The following is an 18,769-nucleotide window of genomic DNA, read 5'->3' as shown; positions in this document are numbered from 1 at the left end:
GGAAACAATGGGAGGCAATCACAAACACACAAAAACACATTATAAATGTACACATACAGTTAATAAACATTGCCATAACACTTACCGGTGCCCGCGATGCGTCCTGCACTCTGTCTCCTGACGCTTTTCCATCGGTAATCGCTGCATCCTCCCGGTAACCAGCAGTGATGCAAGACCTATCGTGACGCGAAAATAGCAATGTGACCAGTCACGTGTGTATTATCTCATTGGCTACAGACTGGTCACATGGCTTTGACGTCATGTCCTGTCCTAGGTCCTGTCATTGCATCTCTCCGGTACACGGTGCACGTTTGTGTATCGCCGTGTACTGGCCACATGCTCTGTCACGCGGTCGACTCCCCTTTTTGCTTCCCCATTCCGTTAGGGACCGGCTGACACAGATGGTCAATAACGGAGATCACCGTTGCAATAGCAACGCGTATGTTAGCGGTGACGTCACCGCTAACAGAGGCACCGGGAATCATATGATCGGAGCACCGTTGCTATGGCAACCCGTCTGTCAGCGGTAACGTTACCGCTAACAGCCAGCAGCACTGATCACTCACGGAGTGAAGCCTGCATGGGGAGCAGCAGTGTCTTTCTCCCATGCTGTGCTGCTCATGTAGCAGAGCTGCATGGGCTGAAGGAGAAAGACAAAAGAGCATGGATCGTGGAAGGATAAGAGGGAGTAATAAACATGGAGTCTCTAATGTGTCTGTGTATTTATTTCTATTAAAGTATTTTTTTTCTGTGTGGTGTCTTTTTTTTAACCCTTTATTGGAGATTCTTAATGACTGTGTCAAACTTGCCTGATATTAAGAATCTCTGGCTTAATACTAGCTAGTAAAACAAAGCTAGTATTAACTCATGAATACCCAGCAAGCCACCGGCATCAGGGCAGCTGGAAGAGTTGGAAACAGTGCCAGAAGATGGCGCTTCTATAAAAGCGCCATTTTCTGGGGCAGCTGCGGATTGCAATTCGCAGCAGAGGCGCCCAGAAACCTCGGGCCAACCTGTGCTGCGGATTCCAATCCCCAGCCCAGCTGCCTAGTTGTACCTGGCTGGACACAAAAATGGGGCGAAGCCCACGTCGTTTTTTTTTTTTTAATTATTTCATGAAATTCATGAAATAATTAAAAAAAGGGCTTCCCTATATTTTTAGTTCCCAGCCGGGTACAAATAGGCAGCTGGAGGTTGGGGGCAGCCTGTACCTGCCTGCTGTACCTGACTAGCATACAAAAATATGGCGAAGCTCATGTCATTTTTTTTTGTAGTTTTTTGGCAAAAAAAAAAAATGCTTCCCTGGTATTTCCATTGCCAGTGAAGGTAACACCAAGCAGTGGCGGTTAGCAGTCAGTAGCTGCTTGGATTACCCTTATCTAGCAATACAAAAAATACAAAAAAATGCAGCGGGAGCCCATATATTTTTTTTTTAAATTATTTATTTTGATTGCCTGACATCACAGTGCTGTAAAAATAAATCTTTAAAAAAAATGACGTAGCGCTCCGCGGTATTTTTGATTCTCAGCGCAGATAAAGCAGACAGCTACAGGTTGCCACCCCCATCTGCCTGGCGTTACCTTGGCTGGCAATCAAAATACAGGGAAGCCCATTAATTTTTTTTATTTAAAAAAATAGTTTAAAAAAAAATGACGTTGGGTCCCCACATTTTTGATAGCCAGCTAGGGTAAAGCAGAAGGCTGTAGCCTGAAAACCACAGCTGGCAGCTTTACCGTGGTTGTGGATCCAATGTGGAGGTCACCCCAGGCTCTTTTTTTATAATTATTTTATAAATATTAATAATTACAAAAAAAAAAGTAGGGTCCCCCCCGAATTGGATCGCCAGCCAAGGTAAAGCGGACAGCTGTGGTCTGGTATTCTCAGGGTGGGAAGGTCCATAGTTATTGGCCCTTCACAGCCTAAAAATAGCAGACCACAGGTGCCCCCGAAGTGGCGCATCCACTAGATGCGCCAATCCTGGCACTTCACCCCAGCTCATCCCGTGCCCTGGTGCAGTGGCAAACGGGGTAATAAATGGGGTTGATACTAGCTGTAAAGTCACCTGACATCAAGCCCAGCAGTTTGTGATGTCATGGCATCTATCAGATACCCGACATCACAAACTGTCAGTACTAACAAAAAAAATAGACAAAAAAAAATTGATTTGAAAAAACACTCCCCAAAACATTCCCTCTTTCACCAATTTATTGTAAGGAAAAGAAATAAGGGGGTCCCACGATGACTCTGGACCGTCTAGAATATGGGGGGACACGCTCAGTGCAGACCCTCCATGTGAGGAGTGTGGGTGCAATGAATCTGCACCCACTCTCCCCGGGTCCACAGCAGCAGAGTCCATGTCGTAACTGTTGCTACCAAAGCTGCAATGCCCTGCTTATGAGGTAAGGGCATGCCTAATCAGAAGAACTATTCTACATTTCTACATTTCCAAATATTGGTATTTGCTGATATTATTGCTTTTCTACCTACTATATATTGGGGATAGGATCTTGGAGATGGAATATCCCTTTAAGTCCAGTTATCCAGCTGAATGAATACTAAACAACAGAGCTTGCTATTTAGACATGTTTTTTTGTGGCGTATAACGGACTCTCATGTTTGGTAGTCATTCAGCAGGGCAACTATAAAATCAAATACCTCCATTTGGAAATGTAGTATAGCTCTCCTGATCAACTATGTTCCTTACCTCATGAGCAGGACATTGCAGTAGCTTACAGATGCATGGTTACCACCACTCACTGTGTTTGACACAGGAAGCTGAGCTGACAGCCGCTCTGTGCATGCGGCAGCATCTACTGTGAAGGAGGGGGCCGCGGGGGATCAACGCTGCACAGGTACCGTGGGACACCGGGGAACACCGGTGGGGTTATAGGGGGTGACCTGGCAGGGCCTGGGGAGGATCTTTCTGTCGCATGTGCCATGACAGAAATCAGAGGAGTAGGGTGAATGCGGCCAGCGCGCTGCTGTGCGCGCGGCCATCTTGGATATCTGGGAGGGGGGAGGGGGGGTCACTTTGGTGACACCGGAGGATCGGAGGGGACCGGGGAGGAGATTTATCTCCCATCTGACATGTTTGTTCATGCCAGATGGGAGATAAATAATTTTTTACCGGCGCTGTCATTTACTGTAACGTGCTCATTGGCATATGGTGTATACCGGTGATCACGTGAGCGGGGATCGGAAAAACCAGCCTGAATCATGATCTCCAGGGTCTCAGCTACCCCTGAAACCCCGTAGATTTTCTGACGCTGGGGGGCGCTATTCACTTATTTCTGCCTGCTGTTTATAAATGGCAGATTAGAATAAGGCTACATTCACACGACCGATCCGTTTTTGCGGTCCGCAAAAACTGTCCGTTTTTTTTCACGGGTGCATCCGTGGGGCATCCATTTCCGTTCCGTATACGGTCCGTATGTCATCCGAATGTCATCCGTGTGCCTTCCGTTTTTTTTGCATACTGCAAAAAAACTGGAGGGAAAATACATAAATTTACCCAGGATCCATAGCTTCAGCCTACATGAGGCGGTCACATGTTCACTCCAGTGCCATTTTCTACTGCCTTTCACAGCGTAGAGCGCTCCTGTGATTTTCCTGTGCTTGTACACTTCATATCAGTCTTTTCAGTCATTATAATGGCAGAAAGACACAATGTCCCACTGTCCTGCATTTTGTACTTTTGCACCCTTTGGTGCCTTTCATGTGGCACTAAGGGGTGCTTAGCCTTGTATTTACCAAAAAAAATAAATAAATTTAAAAAAAAATGACGTGGTGTTCCCCCTATTTTTGATAGCCAGCTAGGGTAAAGCAGATGGCTGCAGCCTGCAGACCACAGCTGGCAGCTTCACCTTGGCTGGTAATCCAATTTGAGGGCACACTACGCTGTTATTTTAAATTAAATAAATAATTTAAAAAAAAAACACGTAGGGGTCCCCCCAAATTGGATCACCAGCCAAGGTAAAGCAGACAACTGGGATCTGATATTCTCAGACTAGGGAGGTCCATGGTTACTGGACTCTCCCCAGCCTAAAAATAGCAGGCCGCAGCCGCCCCAGAAGTGGCGCATCCATTAGATGCGCCAATCCTGGTGCTTTGCCCCAGCTCATCCCATGCCCTGGTGCGGTGGCAAACGGGGTAATATATGGGGTTAATACCAGATGTGTAATGTCACCTGGCATCAATCCCTGGGGTTGGTGATGTCAGGCGTCTATCAGATACCCGACATCACCAACCCAGTCAGTAATAAAACTGTGTTTGTCGTCTATTTTTTTTATTTGAAAAACACTCCTCAACACATTCCCTCTTTCACCAATTTGTTAGAAAGAAAAACAAATCCAGGTCTGCTGTAATCCGAGGCATTCCCATGACGATCCATACCATAGTCACTGTCCCAGTCAGTGAAGAACAGAATGTTCCCCATTGGCTGGGAGAGCAATGCAGTGACCTGAGCGAATATCAATAGGTCATCCCAGGTCACTGCAGGGCATGACAAGTGCTGCTGTCAGCAAGGTGCATTACCTGTGGTGATGATCTCCTGCACTGCTGATAGCAGAGCTGTCACTGACTTCAATGACCGCCGACTTTACAGCCAAGTATCACGGGAGCCTGTGACGTCACCGCTAGTCACAGTCTCGGGTCAGCAGAGAGAGGAAATGTGAAGCGGCAGCCATGGAGGACAGTGACAGCGCTGAGGTCGGGAGGGCAGGACTTCATCACTGCACGTAAGCCGAGCTGGGTAATGTGTGCGCCGTGCGAGGTGGGTGGAGCCAAGCGGGGCCATGTGTGCGGGTGGTGGAGTGCGAAGTGGGTGGAGCCAAGCGGGGCCATGTGTGCGGGCAGCAGAGTGCGAAGTGGGTGGAGCCTAGCGGGGCCATGTGTGCGAGCGGCGGAGTGCGAAGTGGGTGGAGCCTAGCGGGGCCATGTGTGCGGGCGGTGGAGTGCAAAGTGGGTGGAGCCTAGCAGGGCCATGTGTGCGGGCGGCGGAGTGTGAAGTGGGTGGAGCCTAGCGGGGCCATGTGGCGCTGAAGACGTCGGTGTCGGGGACTGCATGGCTGGGGACAGGTGAGTGTGAGTGTGTGTATGTGTGTGTACATGCTGAGTGCAGGGGGGGCGGAGCCGAGCGGGGAAGTGTCGGCTCCCTGCACACGTAACCAGGGTAATTATCGGGTTACTAACCAAAGCGCTTTGCTTGGATACCCGATATTTATCTTGGTTACCAGCTTACCACTGGCTGCCAGTGATGGCTCCCTGCACATTGTAGCTGTAAAAAGCCACGCTTTTGCTGATCGAACAATTCTCGAACGTAACTCGAACTGCCGAACTTTTAGCAAAAAGCTCGAGTTCTAGTTCTATCTAGAACACCCCCCAAAATCACTCGAACCGCGAACTGGCGAACCTCGAACTATGAACCGCGCTCAACTCTACTAAGCATCTCTGGAAACTCCTTCAAGACTGTTGGAAGACCATTTCTGGTGACTACCTCTTGAAGCTCATCAAGAGTGTGCAAAGCAGTAATCAAAGCAAAAGGGGGCTACTTTGACGAACTTAGAATATAAGACGTATTTTCAGTTGTATCACACTTTTTTGTTAAGTATTTCATTCCACATGTGTTAATTCATAGTTTTGATGCCTTCAATGTGAATCTACAATTTTCAGAGTCATGAAAATAAAGAAAAGTCTTTGAATGAGAAGGTGTGTCCAAACTTTTGGTCTGTACTGTAAGTAAAATTCTGTATATCTTAACTGAGATGGCAATATTGGGATTGCCCACAGACGGACCAATAACCTAGTTAGATGGTACACTGGCAAATTTATAGCACTACTAAAAAGTAGCAATACCTATTGAAATAGTTGACTGCCAATTTTTTTGCAGGCTCTAAAAAGTAACAATACCTATTCAGATGGTTCTGTGACTATTTTTTAGCAACCACTAAAAAGTACCAATGTTTATTGAGATGGTTCACTGGCACATTTTTAGCAGCCGCTACAAAGTACCAATACGTATTGAGTTGGTTCACTGCCAAAATGTTTTGCAGGCACTAAAAAGTACCAATTCCTATTGAGATGGTTCACTGCCAAATTTTTAGCAGCCACTAAAAAGTAGAAATATCTATTTAGATAGTTCACTGGCAACTCTTAGCAGGCACTCACAAGTAGCAAAACCTATTTATATCATGAAATGCCAATCTGTGGCATACATCTTTCCCTACACTGCACATCCCTATTCAACACTCTCTCTTTCCTATCTATCTCAACTATAATTAAACTCCTAGCTAGGCTCACTGTCTAGCAGCAGCAGTGGCGGCACCTTCCCTAAGCGTTAACAGTCACAAAATGGCGCTTATGCAGCATGTCCTCATTTTATATGCAGAGGAACATGTTACTTAGTAGGCAATGACATAAACTCTTTTGTCTGAATCTTGTGGAGGTTTTCTGTTCTGTGATTGGCTGCAGGAACATCCACCAATTAAGTTAAGGAAAAAAAAGTGTGCCGCTCCCCTGGCCTCTCCCAACCCCCTCCCGTCATTAAACACATCCCTCTGTTCATCATGCAGCACCACAATCCTATACAAAAGCATCATATGATATTAGAAAAGTATTTTGGAAAATGAACATAGCGGATCATTACCTGATTTTCCCAAAAATTCCCAGGTACATGACATAGAGCCAGATAGGGAAATGTTCGTACCGAATTTGAAACTAGCGCATGCCAACTGAACAAATTCACTCATCTCTACTCCACATGTCCCTTTTGAAACATGCATGGTTAAATGCCAGAAGAAACAATAAATAGAAAGGTAAAGAGCTCCTCGGTGTGTCCAAGTATGGCTTCACTTGTCTCCTGGGACTCGCCATGGTGAGAGGAAGGAAAATCAGGGTGAGGATTATGTGGTGCAGATCCTTGGCTAGTAAGACTGGACCGTGTGGAATATAGAGTGATTCTAACAAACAAATTTGAGGCATTATTTGCCATCCAATCCACCACCTGCTAACACTAATCAGGTTTCAACACTGTGCGATCAGTGGTGACGTCACTCAGGTGATTTACGTTCACAGATGGAGGTTCACATGGTCCTCCACCTGTGACCGCAAATAGCCTGAGTGGCGCCACCACTGATCGCACAGCTCACTCAGTCTCTGCCTAAACCTAACAGCGGGCGATCATATTCTATGGTTGCTCAGTGTGAATACAGATGTAGCAGAGTCGTCATGGGACCTAGTGTGGATTACGTTGGACCTGCAATGGTGTTTTGGGATTAATAAAGTGGTGAAAGAGGGTGCTATTTGGTCTTTTATTTCAAATAAAGAATTTTTTGAGTGTTTGTGTTTATTTATTTTCACTTACAGATTAGTAATGGGGGGTCTCATAGATGCCTCCCATTACTATTCTAGGGCTTAGTGGCAGCTGTGAGCTGACATTAACTCCTTATTACCCCGATTGTAACCACACCAGGGCAATCGGGAAGAGCAGAGTAAAGCGCCTGGACTGTCACATTGAATGGATTCAGCAATTCCGAGTAGCTGCAGGATGCCATTTTTAGGCTGGGGGTGGCCCAATAAGTATGGTTCTCCCCACCCTGAGAATACCAGCCCCCAGATGTTGTCCTTTATAATGACTGGCTGTCAAAATTGGGAAGGCCCTCACACAGTTTTTTAAATTATTTATTTAAATTTTTTTTATAACAGCCGCATGCAGTTTCCCCTATTTTGATACACAACCTAGATAAGCGCACGGCTGGGGGCTGCAGGGTGTAGCCATATGCTTTATCTGTGCTGCATACCATAATATGTGGGGAGCGATCCGAAATGTTTTATTCATTTATTATTACACGACGATAGTGACCCTCAGACAGCGCCTATGATTCAAAGCAGTCAGATGTTGTCACACAGGCTGGGGAGCCCATCTGACTGCAACCAATCACAGACACCAGGATGGCCAGTGTGCAAGAAAAGCAATGCAACTGGATGAGTAAATAAGTAGCCCTAAAAGTTAATGAGCTGCCGCAGGAAAAATTACATCCACGCCAGAGCCTAAGTAAGTATTAAGTGCTTGCTCCTATTCCCCTATCCCTTCTACTATCATTTTTAATCACCGGATTCTTGTACCCATAGTTTTATATGGGGACAGGCGTTTAGATAGATAACCGTGACCAATTCCGGGCCAGAACCGGGAGGATTTATTTTTAACCTGTTTAGTCCCATTTATCTGAAAATCTTCCCATCATTAATACACAGCCAAGATAAGCACACTGCTGGGGGCTGCAGCCTGTAGCTGTAGCTGGGCTTGGTATCATAATATAGGGGGCCCTATGCCAAATGTTTTATTAATTTATTTTTACACCACGATAGTGACCCACAGCGTGTGTGATTGTTTGCAGTCAGACGCTGTCACAGAGGATGGAGTGCGCATCTGACTGCATCCAATCACAGATGCCAGGACAGCCAGTGGGCAGGGAAAACCGTGCATATGGATGAGCAATCATAAGCAGACACGGAAGTGAATGAGCGGCTGCGGGAGCAGTTACAGCCGCATCAGAAAAAGGAGAGATGCACAGCTCACTGAAGAAAATTAAGGGTGATAGTGCACGGACAATCTGCTTCGGCTAGCAGGTGAAGAACAAAATAATAAGGTGAAAAAATCCAGCATCAGCAAGTAAAATGTAAACATTTTATTGAAGCATAATTAAAAAGCCAATAACAAAAATTGTTAGGGCGGGTACAGAGCAAAGAAACGGCAACGCATTGCAAGCGAAAAAAGGCTTTTAATCATGTCATGATTAAGAGTCTTTTTTTTTCGCTTGAAATGTGTTGAGATGTCTTTGCTCTGTACCCGCTCTAACAATTGTTTGTTATGGTCTTTTTAATTAGGCTTCAATAAAATTTTCACATTTTATTTGCTGGTGCTGGATTTTGATGGTGCTGCATTGGAGCCTAGGTAAGTATGAAACTCTTGGTCCTATCCCCCTATCCCTTCTACCACCATTTTTAATTGCTGGATTCTGGTCCCCATAAATTTATATGGGGACCGCCGTTCGGCCAGATATCTGGTACCAATCCCGGGCCGAAATCGGAATTTTTTTTTAACCTGGTTAGACCTGCGAGATCTGCGAATCCACCCATCACTACTCCTGGATCATCTGAACCAAAAACCTATGGACATCATAAAGCATATACAATGAAAATAAGCTTCTTCATTCTAAAAATAGTTTATTTTAATCTTTCTTACAATAACCTTAGACAATCTTCATTTTTAAATATACATATGAAAAAATATATTTCAATACTGTATGCATAATTTAAAAAAATACAAATAACATTCAGTAAAAATTCCAACAAAAAATAAATTATCAATAAATAAAATTGCATAAATACATATTTACACTTATAATAATAGCAATATTAATAACACCAACAATATTAATAAAATAATAGTAACAACACATTCATAAATAAGCACTGTGTAAAAAAAATTCTTATCTTGGGACAGACAACTATTTTTGTCAGCCTTTGACCATTTTCAAGCAAAACTAATAAGGCCACGTTTTTGTTTTAGTATTACAGAAGTAACACCTAACCTATTCTACTGAAAATAAGCTGAGATTGTCGTAGAGCCAAGGCTCTGAGTATTGCAGCCACAATATAATCCATCTAGGCATCCTAAACTGGCCAGATAAATTAAATTACATCTCTTAAATACTCTTGAAATAGCAATATGGTTGAAATAATTATTTTTTGTATAGTTTTCTTTCTTCTTTCAGGCATAGTGCAGCTACTAAATATTAAATCCTTGCATCAAAATGAATATGTCTGGTAAGCAGTAGTCATGGAACAGTCACGATTGGCAAAGTGCAATAAACTAGAATGAAGCCAATGTTGAAACAAAATAAGGATAGAAAACTGAAGCCACCAACTGGTGGACAACCCGCCGGACTAACAAAAGATATGTAAGATTAGCTGTACAGATGTACTAGACTATGAATCTTTTGGATCACCCATGCTGTGAATGTTTATTACTTTTCTTCTTCATTTCATTATGTAATTTCTACGATATTTCCTAATTGTAAATTCTCTAGGAAGAATGACTGAGACATGCAGAGATAATTAGAAGCTCACATTTGTCTGTTCAGCAAGATTATACAATGTACCTGCCTCAGGATGTGTCAGACCAACTGTTGGGGGAAATTAGATATGAAGCAAATGCAGGAGAACAAAATACTCCAATATGAAGGAAACACCATGTAGACTGAATTTAACTAATTGTAGATACAGGTCTTATTGCATAGTTAAGGTAGGATTTCTCATGTTTATCGTTTGAGGCGACCTAATATACTTTATTCCATGAATATTCCATGTCTTGCAAAAAGTCTGAGTGTTTCTCAGTCATTTGGACTTTCAGTTAAACAAATAATGGAATGATAATTTTTTAAAAGTATAGCAGAATTAAAGATAATAGATGATTTACAGAAATAATTAATAAAATGATTACATTAAATAGTTGGATTCCCATTGGCAGGCCGGTGTTGAAGAGTTTGTGCCCTACTTTATAAAGTACTTAATGGACCTAAGGTATTTAAAGGAAAAAAATAACTGTCCCCTATGGCTTATTCCACTCATGGCAGCATTGTCCCTCGGTGTGCTTTGAACTTTACTTTTTTTTTTTTCCCACAAAATTGTTTTATATATTTACTCTATTTTATTAGTCACATTAGGGCACTTGAACCTCCAATATCCTGATAACTTTTTCTATATACAGCAATAACACAGCATTTTCTGTATAGAGAAGTAATCACAGTCTCTTATAAATGCCGGCCACGGGCTACTTTTCACAAGAGTACTGTGATGACAGACACAGGTGTCACCAGCTGACCTCTGGCTATCTTAACAACTCATCGGTGTCCCGAGATTTTATCACGGCAACGCAGATGAGATATCAGAACACCATGCCCTCCACTGGTATACATCAGAGATTAACAGTGACTATTAAAACGTTAACAGTCACTGGCGGAGTGCTGCTCCAACCGCCGCAATTAGAGGCAGATGATGGCTGAATGATTCAGCCTTCATCTGCAGCTAAAGATGCAAGCTTGGTGTGTCAGCCCTCATCAAAGGCATGGAAATGACTCATAACGTGCATATCACGTCGTTAGTTGTTAAGGGTTTAATAGAATTATTGAAAATTGATCAATAAATCAATTACTTAACCAATGAAACCGCATTTTAAATGGAGAAATTTAACTATGCAAACTATTCCTCTTTACTGTTTAAAACCACTGCATTAATTTTCATTTGATTATCTATCATCTTTTATGAATTAGAATTTAGAAAAAAAACATGTAACAGTGCAAAAGAAAATAATTTTAGTGCAAGAAAAATGACACAATATTCCCTTTCTCCAGAACAGAACAGCAGAGTGGGAGTTTAAATAAAGTCCTAAAGTAGAGGTACTCTATGTTGAGTTTACAGTATTTCTCACCATGCTAGTTCAAAGGCTTTAATAAAAAATATATTGGTAATAGTCATTTTAGGAATTCTTTTGAGCAAGGGGTGAACAAATCATAGTAGCACACCATGAAGGTGCTATTAGGCACTTGTGGAGAAGAGTAAGGTAAAGTAACCCAAGTATGATGGAATCTCAGGGCAAACAAGTGACCCATTTTCTCATTCCAGGTGGACAGAATATGCAGTGGTTCTGACCAGCATCAGGAAGGAAATTAATTTTCTGGTATTTTCAATGTAATCCACAAATATGAGATTTCATACGTTTGCTTCATGTTAATGGTGCATGTTAATGGACTTAATCTTAGGATAGGTCATCAATATTTAATCAGTGATCAGTTGTGGAGCAAAACAGCACAGATCTGTCAGCTGTATAGTGGCCGGAGCAGGGTACTGCAGATCTACCCTTGTTAAAGTGGTTGTAGATACTATACAGTTGACAGAGCTATGCTGTGCAGCTCTACAACTTATCTGATATTGATGGCCTATCTTTAGGATAGTCCATCAATATAAAACTACTGGACAGTCCCTTTAATCTACTTTAAATGTAACAATTTGCTTATTTCTTGAACTCAAGGGTCATGCTAATGATATTATTAGACTGTTCCAATACTAGTGTGATATTCTATATTTAATATGTATGTTTTTCTTCATGATATACTTCTCAGATTAGCCAATTGATTACCAAATAGTAACTTGTAAAATGATTAATAATGCTAATTTCCCCACCTTACATCTGTGCTTTGATCTGTGCTTTGCACTTGTCATGTATTGCTGTGCTCTAGATTCAAAATAATAATTACAGTTAACTTAAATTATAGATACATGAGTCAACAGACTTCAGAAGTAGTAACATGAGCCACAAAGATTACATTTTCAAATCACATAAGTTGACTTCATCTAGTAGTACTGTTTCTGATTTTACCAATTTCTCTGCATGCTTTCCTTTCATTAAATTAAAAAGATGTGTAAACATGAGGTGTTTAAGCAGCTGCAACTTCCAATGAAGCAATCTCTGTGTGGCATTGGACAAATTGTTGTGTTAGAATGTTTGATGGCATAGCAAAAGCCTTGTCTCACTTCCTCGTTAGGCACAGTGGCACTTTCTAACAATCATATCCTCGAAGACAGTAAATACCAATTTGCGCTCTGCATTGTAATGCATGAGTACCATGGGATCATAGCTACCAGGAACACAACAAGGGGCTGGAGTTTCTCCATTAAGGTGATGCATTCTGTATTTTATCTGAGCATGCATGCTTGCTGGCTTGTAGTTATGTGGACAAGATCCATCGCAAAACCTCATTTCATAGGTGGAAGGTTGTACAATCCAATCATTCCAGCCAATCTGCTCAAAGGACACCAATAAAGACTTACGACAGCACTTCTTCTCACTCTTTTTGCAGTCCTCATCTGTCGCGAGTGATCTTCCTTTTCTTGTTTTGAAGTATTTTTTTTCCTGAGTTTCCACTTCTAAAACAAGGGAATTATCAGCTTCTATGTGTTTGTTTCCATCGCTCACAAAAGGAATGTCCAGTGTAATGACCAGCTCTAGTCGGAGGCATTTCTCTGAACTTGCTAACCACTGCTGCACAGCAGAGTTTACATTTAATCTCAATGTATCTTTGTCTACTGGTTGAGAATCAAGTAATTTATGCTCTTGCTTTTCATTGGTATTCTTTGATTCTACAACTTTATAAATGTTCACCATAGCCTTCAAGGTTGAGTTAGCTGCTGCAGGTCGCAGTGAAGCTAAGATGTGTTTACATAATTTGAGCTCAGCTCTCATGATGTTCAGCCTCTGATGGAATGTCTGAGTCCTAAAGAAGACCAGGTTGTAACGACGACTGCTGCTTTCCTGCATATCATATTTCTTTGAGCTACGCTCTACTGCAAGAAAGAGTAAAAGAAACTTTTTTAGCATGTGTCTACAACCAAAACAACACTTATACGTAAGCTTTAAGAGTGGTCAAAAATGGATGTGACCTAAATGTCAATAAAAATCCATAGTAATGATGGTTGGTTATTTACCTTTTGCCACACACAATTCATGTACAACCTGTAATTACATTTCTAGTTGACATAACAGTGTAGTCCTAATGATGGTGGATTTTATTCTCAATGTTTATTACAGAATTTTCCAAGTTCCATTATGAACATTTTCCCAAAATTGAAGAATTTACTAGGAAGGGAGGTAAATTCAGTAAATGTCTAGATGTTTATCATGATTTTAGACACAATTTTAGTTTTGTGAGAGAAATATACTCCCTATTAGAGATGAGCAGACCCAAAATGTAAAGTTCAGTGTTCGTATCAAACACATTCTTTTCAAAAAAATTAGTGTTTTTTGTTTCAGAGTTCGGGTGCCTTATGTATGCAAGCTAGTATCGCCGCCCTCGGGTGTGCTTGGTCCTCAGCCCAGTACAAGCCGCTTGCAGTGTTTGAATGGCTTGTACTGGGGGTAAAATCAGCATTATTGGATGTAGTATGCACCAAAAAAAACCAAAAACCTCCCCCGGAAGTGATCTATTTATGACTGGCTGTATGTAGGCAGAGAGTCAAACTGCCAATCAGTGACTTCCAATGGGGTTTAGGTCAAGTTCGAGTAGAGAACAGAACTTTATATAAAGTCCAGCTGAACCCACGAAACCTGAACTTCAGCAGTTCCACTCATCTCTGCTCCCTATACTTTCACAGTGTTATTGGGCATATACTATCCAGGACTGTCTGCCTATTCCTCACTCACATTGGAAGGTTAATGCTTAATATCTATAGTGAATACAGTATGGTTTTAAAATATACAGAAAACAGTTTCCTCCAGGTGGAGAATAGGAGTGGCTCTGTGAACGGGACTTAAGTTCACAAGTTAGTCAATACAAATCTCTGCAAACTCATCAATGACCTTCAGATAATTTCATTATCAGCATGGCCATTTATTTACTTATGACATACTAATAATCAAAATGGCAATAACCCTGTGTACATCAGTGTTTAATAGATATATTATGATGTATGGGAAACACTTTGAGAATTGCAGACGTACTCTGTTATATTGCTATAGATTTTTAGCGATGTATCTATTATTTACAGCCATTCCCAACAAGAACAGAACTTCATTTGTTCTGCAAGGACATTTCTGTTTTTGTTGTATTTATCAAAAGATAGCTCATGATTCCATGTGTTTGGGGACAGAGACACAGGGTCTGCACTGTTTTTGATACACTGGTGATTAGAGATGGCCAAAAAGCTTTTCAATTAGATCATTTTCTTTTTAGAGATTTTTTTCTGTATTGGATTTGCTTGTGCAGTATCAGGTGCAAGTGGCTTCACTGTAAAGTTGTTTATTAGAAATCACAGACTGACACCAGTAGGCTCACGCCAACTATTGTGCCTTAATCAATATTAGTTTGCAGAGATCAATCAGATGAGATACTGTGGAAAGCAACCAACTTCTAAGGTCAAGTTGTTTCCCATTCTCTCATGACTAGTGTATGGTATGTGTTACATGTTTTTCAAGGGCTGGATGATTTCCTCAGTACACACAACATTGTTGGTTATAAATGATTTAGTGACAAAATGTATAATTGGTGGAGGAAGGTTGAACTAGATGGACCTAGGTCTTTTTATAACCTATGTAACTATCTGCTACATATGTAAAAACACAGCATATTACGTTTCATTGTAATATATATTTTTGCAGGAATTGTTGAAACGGTGGCTCTGATTGTCATTGTCTGTGCACTGTATATTTGGGAATGTTGCCTGACATGGACAGATTATGAAACTCTGTGTGTAAGGTGACTATGACCTGAATTTAAGCTGTCATTTACACCTGACTTTTTTTTGTTCATAATTTTAAAGATAAAAAGACATTGGTAGTGTGTCTAAAAAATAAAGACATATTAGCAATAATTTGCTCATTTGCTTGTGCTTCTGGCATATATCAGCCATTTTACTTAATGTTGATATAATTGTTCCACAACAGCATGTAAAAATCTTACTAAACCGTGATGTAAATGTGTTAAATAATATATATAATGCTCCTGACTTACGTTTTGGCGTTAGCAGATGCACTCTCCTTTCTGTAGTCTCATCCTTGGTTAGATTTCCTCTGAGCTCCATTAACCTCTCCTGGTATAACCATTGCATTTTGCGCAGTTCATCTCTGTCCAGTTTCTCTCTAATAACTGGAGGCTTGTGTAAGCCCAGACGATCCAAAATGCTCTTCTTCACTGCTTCAAGCTGGATCATTTTCTCCTGCTCACCCAAGGGCCTGAGCTGGACCCCGGTGATGGATAAGAGAGTGACGCAGAATGTAGCACACCTGACCTTCCATGAAGATCTCTGCATTGTGTGCACGGAGCACAGTGTTACAGGGCCAGGCTTGTTCAGCACACAGCTTGTGATCTGCCTGAATGAATGAAATTCCCTAGCCTCTGTCCTTTATAGCTTTATGAACTGCACGCCCCCACAGATACTCACACACACTCACTGGCTGCTTTATGGAAGTAAACATTGCAAATTCCAAACACGCATTCGCCAATATATTTACTTCGGATGCTTTACTGCTTAAGGAACTTTGAATTTTAATCTATTGCGTATATTGAAAACAAATTCTTTAGGTTACACGATCACTGCAAAAACGTATTTGCTTGTACATTAGGAAACAAAGACACCTTACTTCTGATATTTGTGATACATATTTCCTCCTAATTGGGTTTCCTCTTAAATCAGGTTTGTAAATACAAAATTATAAGAATGTCATTTTGTTACTTTATTACTATAGTTCATTTTTACGTATTTTACTCTGAATACAAGTGATGTGTATTTCCCCTTGAATTGGGTTTCCTCTGAAATCAGGTTTATAAACACAAAAATATAATTTTATATTATAGGTATGTCATTTAGTTCCTTTATAACTATAATTAATTTTTACTTATTTTACTCTGAATACAAATTATGTATCTTCCCTCGTTGAATTGGATTTCCTCTGAAATCAGGTTTGTAAACACAAAAATATAAGAATATTTTATATTATAGTTATGTAATTTTGTTATTTTATTACTATAGTTCATTTTTACATATTATACTCAGGATACCAGTCCACATTGCCTATTAGCATCTATTGTATGCAGACATTTAATGTTTTTTTTTGTTGTATTTAGTTCCTGCTGATAGTTTGGTACTAGATTCTGATCCCTGAAAGGGGTGGTTCACCCATTTTTTTTAATTCTCTCTATCAATGTAACTTACTATTTTAGTTGTCTTTTTAATTGCCTTCTATTTCCAGTTCTGGCACTGAGCGGTGCTATCCTCCTCGCTCAGTGCCGATCACATGACCCTGGGTGCTGTGGCCTCTGGCATCTGCTGATGTCACGTCAACTTCCGGGATCTGAAAGTGGACGTTACATCAGGAGCAGCAGCAGCAGCTGCCTCTGATCCTTAGTGACTGGGCTGTGGGTGGTGACTACTGCATGTCACAGCCCAGCATGAGAAGGAAAGGAGGGTTTACTTACCATCCTGCAGCTGTATGTGGGGCCGGGACCAGGAGCGAGAGGACAGGAGGAGGAGTCGTGTTGGGTGAGTATGTTATCGAACGGGGGGGGGGGGGCAGGCAGGATGAGCAGAGTGCAGGGTGCCACTGCAAAGGATTATGGGAGTTGTAGGAACTAAACCCAGGAAGTCAGGTGAGAGATTAACCCCATCTGAGCTGGAGCCAGCAATGAGGAAGTGCTGCTAGAGTACGATAAAAGGTAATATTGCTGAGATAACATGATAGATGTGTGGAGAGGCACATAATAGCAAGATTTAGGAGAAAAATAAAATCAGTTTTGGTAACTGGACGTCTTCAAGTTTTGTCATGTAATTTAAGAACTGACAACTAGCATGGCAGAAAAAGTCAGACTAGGTGGATTGCCAGGGCTATGTTCCTGAGTGACTGCCAATACATCACCCATCCTTGGCCAGGGCATGTTCAGTTACAACACAAGGATGAGAAACAGTAAAAAGGTGCAAATTCTTATAAAAATGACTTGTGGATAGAGGGAAATCTAAAATGACAACTTTCGCTAGTTTTAGAGAGGAATGGATTTCCTTATAAGGAACACATTATAACAAAATGAAAAAAAAATGTTTCAGTAGTTATGTTTTATTTTAAAAAAACAACAAACATTTTAATGGTATAAAATGTGAAACATTATTTAAAAAGGTTTGATATTTTTAACTTTTAAACACTAGGGGAGAGCATGTTACGGGGGGCTGTCTGATAATAAACCTAAAGGAATGTCAGACAGTCAGGGTCCACCGTGCAAAGACTCTGTTGCAGACTATGGCAGAGGATAAGGGGTATATAAGTGTGCCACTGTAAAAAATAATAGCACAAGTGCAGAGTGCAATACCTCTGTTTAACTCACAGAGGAATATAATTAGAAAATAAAGCAATTCCTCCCTTACTTGGAGGGTGTGTGGAATGGTCTCTGTTAAAGATCACAGAGACAAAAGCAGTGAGTGGGAAATGGCACCTACCTAGGTCCGTTCCTCTAGTGGTGCCAGGAGACGGACAGCAGCATAAGCCGCACAAAGCTCCTACCTGCGTTCGCTCCACTAGTGTGCGAGGACACGAGCCACTAGATATGGCACCTGCCTTGGTCCGCTCTTCTAGTGGTGCAAAAGAGACGGACAGCAGCGTAAGCCGCACAAAGCTCCTACCTGCGTTCGCTCCACTAGTGTGCGAGGACACGAACCACTAGATATGGCACCTGCCTAGGTCCGCTCTTCTAGTGGTGCAAAAGAGACGGACAGCAGCATAAGCTGCACAAAGCTCCTACCTCTGTTGGCTCCCCTAGTGTGCGAGGATACGAACAACTGCCAGACGCAGTATATGGAACGTTACCCTAGCGGCAACGTCCACCTACGAGTAGAATCACAAGGCCCAGCCGGACCATGTGCCTCAGGCACCTGCCTATGTCCGCTCCACTAAGAGGTAAGGATACGGACTGCAGCCGAAGCTGTAAGGTATAAGAATGCTACCCTGCCAGTAGCGCTCACCTAACATAGACAGAGAGATGCCTAGAGGGACGTGCACAGGGCGTCTACCCTCATGCATGAACCAAGAGGACTGAGCGCCGGGCGGCATGCGTCAGGGTCTTATATAGACTCTGTGCCTCATCCAAGATGGAGGACACCAGAGCCAATCCGCTGCCAGAATGACAGCAATGACGTCACGCTGGCCTATCACTGAGCAAAGCGTCACAAGCAC

The 18,769-nt window shown here is 41.8% G+C and overlaps 1 protein-coding gene across 1 annotated transcript; it reads right to left on the bottom strand.

The window, feature by feature from the left end:
- Nucleotides 1-9,335: 9,335 nt before the first annotated feature.
- Nucleotides 9,336-15,938, bottom strand: GDF15 (growth differentiation factor 15). Its single transcript, XM_075337846.1, has 2 exons — nucleotides 15,564-15,938; nucleotides 9,336-13,401 (listed from the first exon to the last, which is right to left on the bottom strand). The coding sequence occupies exons 1-2, from the start codon at nucleotides 15,859-15,861 to the stop codon at nucleotides 12,599-12,601; spliced, it is 1,101 nt and encodes a 366-aa protein (XP_075193961.1). The 5' UTR covers nucleotides 15,862-15,938; the 3' UTR covers nucleotides 9,336-12,598.
- Nucleotides 15,939-18,769: the final 2,831 nt, after the last annotated feature.

The sequence above is a fragment of the Anomaloglossus baeobatrachus genome, chromosome 1, assembly GCF_048569485.1.
Source record: "Anomaloglossus baeobatrachus isolate aAnoBae1 chromosome 1, aAnoBae1.hap1, whole genome shotgun sequence".
NCBI lineage: Eukaryota > Metazoa > Chordata > Amphibia > Anura > Aromobatidae > Anomaloglossus > Anomaloglossus baeobatrachus.
Note: the sequence above shows the minus strand (reverse complement) of the source record. Positions and strands in the feature narration are given on the sequence as shown.